Source organism: Tasmannia lanceolata, unplaced genomic scaffold, assembly GCF_043159265.1.
Source record: "Tasmannia lanceolata isolate RefF3 unplaced genomic scaffold, GAP_Taslan_0.1 ptg000011l, whole genome shotgun sequence".
NCBI classification, from domain to species: Eukaryota; Viridiplantae; Streptophyta; class Magnoliopsida; order Canellales; family Winteraceae; genus Tasmannia; species Tasmannia lanceolata.
The window spans coordinates 21,743,303-21,752,947 of record NW_027518688.1 but is presented as its reverse complement, the minus strand read 5'-3'; the positions used below and the strand labels follow the sequence as shown (position 1 = coordinate 21,752,947).

Here is a 9,645-nt window from a genome sequence, read left to right as displayed (position 1 = left end):
CAAGAACTCTGCTCCAGGGGTGTGCACTCACGCAGCCCGGATGCCTAAGAACTCGCTTATATTTGCCAAAAGCCTTGAGCAGAAAACCAGAGAGAAAACCAGAGAAGAGAAAGAGCAGAAGAAGAATCCGTTAAGGATATCTTTCTGTTTTCTCTAAAACCGATTTATATAGAAAGGTAATCGACACGTTAGGGTGAAACGTCGCACTCTTTTAGTGCATGAGAGACGTTTTCCAAACGGTCACTAAACCACGATTAAGGAATCTCAAACGGTAAAAAAAGTGTTAAATAAAATTAAATAAATTCTTGACCGTTAAAAGGAAAAATTAAATAAAGAAAAAGAAAAGCCTTAGGTCCACGCGCGCGGCTGGCCGAGCCGCGCCGAGCCGGGCGGCGCTCGTGTGTGGTAAGATCAAAAGCCCACAGGACCCAAGTGGGCGATCCGTGCGCGTAGGATCCCCATGACCTCTTGCTTATTCACAAGGTTAAGAGAGTGAAAGTATATATATGGCTACTCTCATCCTCTCACACTTCCCATCTAGGACTAAAGTTTTCTCATCACTTTAGTCTTTTTGGAGGGAAGCCCAATAGCATACATATAATGACTAAAAACACCCCATTGTAAGTTTGAATTACAAAAAGACTTTTTTCACATAAAAAGTCAACAGAACCATTTTCGTTGCAACAGAGCCCCCTCGGGCACAGAGCTCCCCCAGGTGGGCTTCCACATTGGTCTGCAAAGAAACCTAACAAAGAGGCTAAGGAGAGCAAAATCAAGATCCAGGTCCTCATTTTTCCTAGTAGATAGATGTGTTGCCTAAGAAACACCGAATCCGGGAAGGCGACCCTCGGTCTTATCTTCATTGGATGGTGTCCATCGGCCTGTGATGGCATCATGGCAGGAAGGTTTTTGTGATTTAGAGGTCATCCAATACCATATGGCTGTCTTAAATGAAACGGTAGCATCTGTGGAAACTAGATTAGGGTTGGTGAGAAGGTTCGCCCCAATGGCTTTTCTAGCTGGGCCATAGTCGTAGTTGCTGCAAGCAACAAAATCCAAGTCAAGATAGTCCTCTAGAAAGCTAAATCTAGAAACAGCAGAAAAAATGCATGGAAAAAGAACTTACTATGAGATTTGAATGGGACCTCGGCCGTGGTATTTTTTACCATAAGCGCATGGAAATTCTGCACTTGCAACGCAGTAATCTACTGGATTCTTGCCTTGTTCTTGAACGAAGCAATATCCCCATGAATATTGGTCGCCTAGTGCAGTTGCCCACTTACCTGAATACATCAATTAATGAATCATTAATTAATCACAGTAGATCCACATTAAGTTGAAAAACTAACACGCATATATACATATACATTTTTTTTTAAACCCGGAAATTGAACAGCCCCGGGGCGGACCGCCAAGAATATATAAAAAGTGTCAGTCAATACAAAGGAGGCAGAGCCAACTAGCCTGAAGGATTACAAATAGAAAATGCTAGCAACCAAATAACCAAAAATGGGCTAGGGGGGACGGGCGGCAGCCCGAGGCACCAAATTATAGGGAGCACAGATCTCAGTGGAGTCTTCTGCATACCTTGGTGGTAGGTCTGATGTTAGGGAGGCCGGCAGCATCACATCTAGCAGCCCCTTTGGAATGGCGAGGCATATTTGCCCAGGACGAGTAGAAGAGGTTGTTCTTGGAGGAGCATCCGAAATTGGCGAGGGAATCAGCTACAAAATTGCCTTCTCGATATTGGTGGTGGAGGCTAGGGGAGAGGATAGCGAGAAGAACTTGAATCTCTTTCCAGAGGTATTGGATGGCCCAGGGGATTTGGCCTTTGCTAAGGATGAGGTCAATTAAAACTTTACTATCCGATTCAACTATTATCTTGGGCACTTTAAATGCCGAGCAACATCTAAGCCCATCCAAGAGTGCTCGAGTTTCTGCCACCATGTTGGATCCAATCTCGTAGTATAGGGAAAATGCGAGGATGATTTTTTGCATTATGGTCTCTGATTACTCCTCCACCCCCCGATTCACCCGGGTTGCCTTTTGAAGCTCCGTCAATGTTATCTATACATATATAATAGAGGAAATGTATATGTATCTATACATATATAATAGAGGAAATGAAGTATTTGCAGCTGCACAGATAAGCTATATGTGCATGGCTGCACAAACCATAGTGAGGGCCACATTTTTTGGGGGATCCAAAGCATTCATTTGGAAGGCCCTTCCATGGATAGGGTGTGTAAAAAAAATCAGCCCTATAGGATCATCCTAACCCAATCAAAGTTGGAGGGGGAAATGGACAGACACTGTGACCCCCACTATGGTTTGTGCAGCCATGCACATATATCTTATCTGTGCAGTTGCACATACTTCATTTCCTCATATATATATATATATATATATATATATATATATATATATATATATATATATATATATATATATATATATATATATATGAGGAAAGAGAAGGTACTCCCTGGAGTAGATAAGTTCTCTACTCCCTACCTTAAAATAACAGTTGGGGCCACATTGTTTGGGTGATCCAAAGCATTCATTTGATGCGCCTTCACATAGAGAGGGTGTGCCCAAAAAATTAACTAGATAGGATCATCCTAACCCTATGAACTGTGGGGGCAAAAAATGGACAGATTTGTGCAGGTTTATACACGTCCATTTTTGCCTCCACAGTTCATAGGGTTAGGATGATCCTATCGAGCTGATTTTTTGGGCACACCCTATCTATGTGAGGGCCCATCAAATGAATGCTTTGGATCACCCAAACAATGTAGCCCCAACTGTTATTTTAAGGTAGGGAGTAGATAAGTTATCGACTCTAGGGAGTACCTTCTCTCTCTCTCTCTCTCTCTCTCTCTCTATATATATATATATATATATATATATATAAAGGAATAAGATTGTGCGCTCGACCGCACCAAGCTTAGGTGCGGTTGAGGGCTCAAAACTGATGTGGGCCCACATTGTTAGGATAATCCAAAGCATTTATTTGCAAGGCCCTTACGTAGATAGGGTGTGTACAAAAAAATCAGCTCCATAGGATCATCTTAACCCATCCAAAAGTGGAGAGCAAAATGGACAGACACCGTTTGCCACAAATCTGCCCATTTTTGCCCTCCACTTTTGGAGGGGTTAGGATGATCCAATGGAGCTGATTTTTTGTACACACCCTATCAATGATGGGCCTTGCAAATGAATGGTTTTGATCGCAACAAAAAATGTGGGACCCATGTGTTTGGGCCCTCGACCCATATAACCTTATATGTGGTCGACCGCACAAAAAATGTGGGACCCATGTGTTTGGGACCTCGACCGCATATAACCTTATATGCAGTTGACCGCACAAAAAATGTGGGACCCATGTGTTTGGGCCCTCGACCGCATAAAAGGGACCGCACAGAAAATGTGGGACCCATGTGTTTGGACCCTCGACCGCATATAAGAGACCGCACAAAAAATGTGGGACCCATGTGTTTGGGCCCTCGACCGCACACTATATATATATATATATATATATATATATATATATATATATATATATATATGTGTGTGTGTGTGTGTGTGTGTGAGAAAAGTGTTTCTAAGCACCTGCTTAGGGAGCTCCCTAAGCACAAGTGGCTTAAAAGCCACTGATTGGTCGTATGGCGGGTCCACCTCTGCGGGGTCCACAAAAAGCGACCAATTGGTGGCTTTTTAAGCCACTTGTGCTTAGGGAGCTCCCTAAGCACGTGCTTAGAAACATCTCTCTCTCTCTCTCTCTCTCTCTCTCTCTGTGTGTGTGTGTGTGTGTGTGTGTATATATATATATATATATATATATATATAGCGGGAGGAAAAAGAAATTTCTTTTCTTCTTATCTCATATTTACACGTCACCATTACTCTTTTACCATTAACCCCTTTGCTGCTATCTAACATCTATATCTATGAGAAATTATTTGAGGGTACAGTCGTCAATTTCATACAAAAAGTACCGACACAGGGTAACTGTCTATGACAATTATGGAAAAAAACTACCAAGAAGAGGTATAGACATATAACAATGACGAAAAAACTACGTTATATTACGCATGTCGGGCACCTGAAGTGGAACAACAGTTATGGTAACCTCTATCGATTGGAGGGCTAGGATCAGCCTATGGAAATGATTTTACGGGCACAACTGATTGATGTTGTGTTCCATCACATGGACGGTTTGGATCAACCTATAACCCTCTATAGATCGGAGGGATATGATCAACCTATGGAAATTATTTTTGGTGCACAACCTATTTAGGCAGTGGCCCATCTAATGGACAGTTTGGATCATCCTATGGTACGGGCCATACCGTACATTTTAATAAAGTGAGGAGTGAGATCATCAAAATTCGGTGAGTAGTGCCATTATAAAATATGGTAGTGAGGACATTAGCGAATTTGAGTTGGGTCCGGTTAAACTTTTTCGCAAATCGGGTTGGCTTGGGTTGGGTTGGGAAAAATCAACCCGAATTGGAAATCGGGTTGGTCGGGCAACCCGACCCGACCCAAACCCGAATTTGGGTTCCATATGAAGAAGTTCTGTATATATGTTTTTCTTTTTCAACAATGAAATAGTCTCCACAGTCTACAATGGACGGTTTGGATAATCCTATGGTGCGGGCCATACCGTACTTTAACAAAGTGAGGAGTGTGATCATCAAAATATAGTAGTGCGGATAACATCTCCCTTAGTTAATTGTTAGTCCCTGTTTGTTTTGGATTATGAGAACCAATTGTGAGTTAAAAACTGATTATTGGTGACTCACTATTGGTTCTCAAAATCCAAAACAACCCGGCTTGAGTTGAGGTGGTCAACAATTGGTACCATATCAAATCGGGTCAACCCGACCCGAATTGGAAATCGGGTTGGGTCGGGTTGAACCCAGCCGGGTTGCAAATCGGGTTGGGTCAAGTTAGGTTGGAAAAATGGGTTCCTTGGGTTGGCCTCAACCTGACCCAACCCGACCTGAGTTGCACCCATAACGTTGACGAAAAAACTACTTTTCCTTATTCACTATGTGAGGGTCAAATTACGGAAAGTTTGATATTATGTATGCAGGACACCTGTAAAAATATTGACGAATTCCGGGCACCTTAAGAGGAACCACAATTATGGAAACCTCTATAGATTGGAGGGCTAGGATCAGCCTATGGAATGATTTTACGGTCACAACCTATTTATGTTGTGTTCCATCACAAGGGGTTTTTTACTAGTATATATATATGAGAAAACGGTTTCTACACACAAGTGTAGATAAGTTATCTACACATTAGCTTAAAATATAGTGGGGGCCCACATTGTTTGGGTGATCCAAACCATTCATTTGAAATGCCCTCACACAGATAGGGTGTCCACAAAAAAATAAATCCATAGGATCATCCTAACCATTCGAACTGTGGAGGCAAAAAATGGACTAATTTGTGAAGGTTTATACACGTCCATTTTGCCCCCACAAATCATAGGGTTGGGATGATCCTATGGATCTGACTTTTTGTGGACACCCTATCTATGTGAGGGCCTTTCAAATGAATGGTTTGGATCACCCAAACAATGTCGGCCCCCACTGTATTTTAAGCTAGTGTATGGATAACTTATCTACACAAGTGTGTAGAAACCGTTTTCTCTCTCTCTCTCACACACACACACACACACACACACACACACACACACACACACACACATATATATATATATATATATATATATATATATATATGAGGAAAGTTTTTCTAGTCGACCGTCCGCCGACCAAAAAACACAGTGGTCCCACATTATTTGGATAATCCAAAACATTCATTTCATAGGCCCTAGCATAGATAGGGTGTGCCCAAAAAATCAGCTGCATAGGATCATCCTAACCCTTTGATTTGTGGAGGTTAAAAATGGACAGATTTGTGGAGTTTATAAGCGTCCATTTTAACCTCCATAAATCGAAGGGTTAGGATGATCCTATGGAGATGATTTTTTAGGCACATCCTATCTATGTCAGGGCCCATCAAATGAATGCTTTGGATCATCAAAACAACGTGGGCTCACCGTGTTTTTAACCTCCACCGTCCATTTTTAACCTCCACAAATCAAAGGGCTAGGATGAACCTATGGAGCTGATTTTTTAGGCACACCCTATCTATGCCAGGGCCCATCAAATGAATGCTTTGGATCATCCAAACAACATGGGCCCACTGTGTTTTGGTCGGCAGACTAGAGAAGGTTCTCTAGTCGGCCGACTAGAAAAACTTTCCTCTATATATATATATATATATATATATATATAGAGAGAGAGAGAGAGAGAGAGAGAGTGAGAGAGAGTGAGAGAGTAGTGTTCCTTCGCAGCTGCTCAGATAGCTTGTCTGAGCAGCTGCTTCAAAAACTCATGTGGCCCAAATTTTTTGGGTGATCCAAAGCATTCATTTGAAAGGCCCTTCCATGGATAGGGTGTGTACCAAAAATCATCCCCATATGATCATCCTAACCCAATCAAAGGTGGAGGGGAAAATGGACAGACACTGTTTCTGACCATTTTTCCCTCCACAAATGGCAGGGTTAGGATGATCCTAAATGGGTCATTTTTGGTACACACCCTATCCATGGAAGGGCCTTCCAAATGAATGCTTTGGATCATCCCAAAAATGTGGGGCCACATGAGTTTTTGAAGCAGCTACTCAAATAAGCTATCTGAGCAGCTCCGCAGGAACACTTTTCTCATATATATATATATATATATATATATATAGAGAGAGAGAGAGAGAGAGAGAGAGGAAAATGAAGCTACACCACCGGTGTAGCTAACTTAGCTACACCGCCGGCTTAAAATACAATGGGCCCACATTGTTTTGGTGATCCAAAGAATTCATTTGATTGGCCCTCACATAGATAGGGTGTCCACCAAAAATCAGCTCCATAGCATCATCCCAACCCTACGATTTGTGGAGGCAAAAATGAACGTGTAAAAACCTTCACAAATTTGTCCATTTTTGCCTCCATAGTTTGAAGGGTTAGGATGATCCTATGGAGCTGATTTTTGGTGGACACCCTATCTATGTGAGGGCCAATCAAATGAATGGTTTGGATCACCAAAACAATGTGGGCCCATTGTATTTTAAGCGGGCGGTGTAGCTAAGTTAGCTACACCGGTGGTGTAGCTTCACTTTCCTCATATATATATATATATATATATATATATATATATATATATATATATATATATATATATATGGAGAACAATTTGTAGGGTTGTTCACTATACGGTTAAAACCGAAATAACCGACCGAACCGAATTTGGTCGGTTATTTCGGTTCGATTTTTTGATGATTCGGTTCGGTTTCGGTAAACAATTTGTACTAATTTCGGTTTTTGGTTTCGGCTTCGGTGTTTGTTAAAAAAAATCGGTTCTATCCGATTAACCGTATAGTGGCTTTTGCTAAGATTCCATTTGCTCTTTTGTTTGTCCTCTTTGGTCTTTTCTCATTTGTTATTAGTGAAATTAAAAATGGTTTTGCCTTTTGGCAGCTTTTGAGCACTAATACCATTTCTTCAAAAGCATGGGCTGGACTTCACATTCTCCAACAAAGTTATGACAACCCACGTAACTTGTACCTCCATTACAATCCTCAATTACAAATTTTTAATAAAGTTATTTGGGTGAAATTTCAACAAAATTGCATCCAAGCTTTCATTTCTCATCAATTGTAGGGCAATGATTTCAGAAACCCCCAAATTGCAACATCTCTATCAATCGTCCTCTGATTTTGCCAGGTTTGAGAGAAGGAGAAGCAAGGGATCCGACCGTCTCCGGCCACTATCACCTTAACCCCATCTCCATTAATCAGCCACCTCCACCATTAATCCATCTCCATCTTCTCCAAATCCCATTGAATCAGAGCCACCTTCGTCTCCACCCGAGTGCCACCACCACTACCCCTTGCAAATCCGCACGACCCCCACCTTTTCTGCACATTTTCCCACCACGCCATAAGAATCTGACCCTAGCTAGCCTATATCTTCATCTCCATTTTTCAGCCACTTTTGCAACCACCTTCTCCAGGAACTCTAGCCAGAATCTGGCAAAATCCTCCACAGCCGCCATATTCCCTACCCTCCATCTCCACCACTGATTTTAATCTGCACCAAACCATCTCTTCTTCTCCATTCACCCCCATCAAACCCACTTTGATTTTCAGTAAGAAGAAATACCCAATCTGATGATTTTCAGTGATTTCGGTTTTCGGTTTTCGGTTCGGTTCCTCACCTATTCGGTTTCGGTTCCAATTTTGGGTAACCGAAATATATTCGGTTTCAACTTTTCATTTTTTTCGGTTCGGTTTTAACCGAATACACACCTGGCCCTAACAGTTTGTGAGCTCGAGCTAGAAGATTATGAACTAAACCATCGACATTGGACAGACTAAATAGGGACACTGATATTACTCTACTTTCCAGCATGCTCTCTCCACGTGGCTCTATCCATTCACATGCTAATTAGCTGTTTTGTTAGCTTACATTATAGTTATCTTTATCCTTATCTTAGTTATCTTTATTCTAACTAGTTATTAGTTAGATATCTTTTATCATTACTATTGAGGAATGGAGTGAATGAAACTTTTTGAAGTAAGGAGGCCCCAGCCCTGGCTATTTCTCATTCTTTCAGTTCTTCAATTTTTATTTTTTTCACAATACCATCTAGGATGGTATTAGAAACCTACCATTAGTTTCATGGGATGTGTGAGCGAAGAAAGCTGCAATCTCCCTTTTACGTGTGTCAACGTCCCCATGTGTCTGTACAACCTAAACATAAGTACGGTCGCTGTCTAACATTGCTATCCACATTAGCACACGCACGAGAGCATTTTGTTCTTTTGAATTATATATATACTAGCAAGAGAACCGTCCGAACTGGGGCGGAGCCAGAAATTCGCTCCTGAGGGGGCAAAGAAGGATTGTTATATCATAATCGATAAATTATTATAAATACACAAATTTCAATTCAAATTGCTTTTAGGGCCCGTTTGGATACCTCATGCATTTGTATTTTGATTCGGATTTGAGTTTTGGATACAAAACACATCAATCATCTTCATGATCATGTTTTAAGAGAGAGAGGAAGAGAGAGAGAGAGAGAGAGAGAGAGGGAGGGATGTCTCGCTGCTGCCGGAGCAACGTCGAGGAGCAGTGATGGTGACGGAAGTTGCCACAAATATTGATTTTGAAATAATGTCTCGCAGAAAAGATTTGAAAATCTGAATTTTTTACACTGTTGTAGCTGATTTGGAAATCTAAGGATCTGATCCAGTTAAAAATATCAACTAAATCTAAATCTAAATCTTGCTGGTATCCAAACGTGGCCTTAATGTAAAAAAAAAATCATTCACATTCATTATAAAAGCTCATGCTACAAAGAAAATTGAAGGCACCATATAACAAACTGAAGATTTAGCATCATCCTAGCTATGAAGATGATTTTTGGGGGAACACAACTGAGCATTATCTTTGAACACCTAGGCCCAACTGTATTTAAAAAAAAATACATCCACCTACATGCGAAGACCAAATATGACTTTTTTTTAATAAATACTTGGGCCCACCTTATTCAAAATCCAAACCAT

The 9,645-nt window shown here is 41.1% G+C and overlaps 1 protein-coding gene across 1 annotated transcript; it reads right to left on the bottom strand.

Moving 5' to 3' along the window:
* Positions 1-816: 816 nt before the first annotated feature.
* On the bottom strand, positions 817-9,645 carry LOC143886037 (endochitinase-like). The gene is made up of 4 exons (XM_077390033.1): positions 9,625-9,645; positions 8,746-8,827; positions 1,127-1,283; positions 817-1,039 (listed from the first exon to the last, which is right to left on the bottom strand). Exons 1-4 carry the CDS (start codon positions 9,643-9,645, stop codon positions 817-819), a joined length of 483 nt encoding a protein of 160 aa, XP_077246148.1.

Coding starts and splice junctions, on each gene's coding strand:
- LOC143886037 (XM_077390033.1), bottom strand. CDS start 9,645: ATGGTTTGGATTTTGAATAAG. Junction 8,828..9,624: donor TGGTTTGGATTTTGAATAAG/GTGGGCCCAAGT, acceptor ACTTATGTTTAG/GTTGTACAGACACATGGGGA. Junction 1,040..1,126: donor GGTCCCATTCAAATCTCATA/GTAAGTTCTTTT, acceptor TGTTGCTTGCAG/CAACTACGACTATGGCCCAG.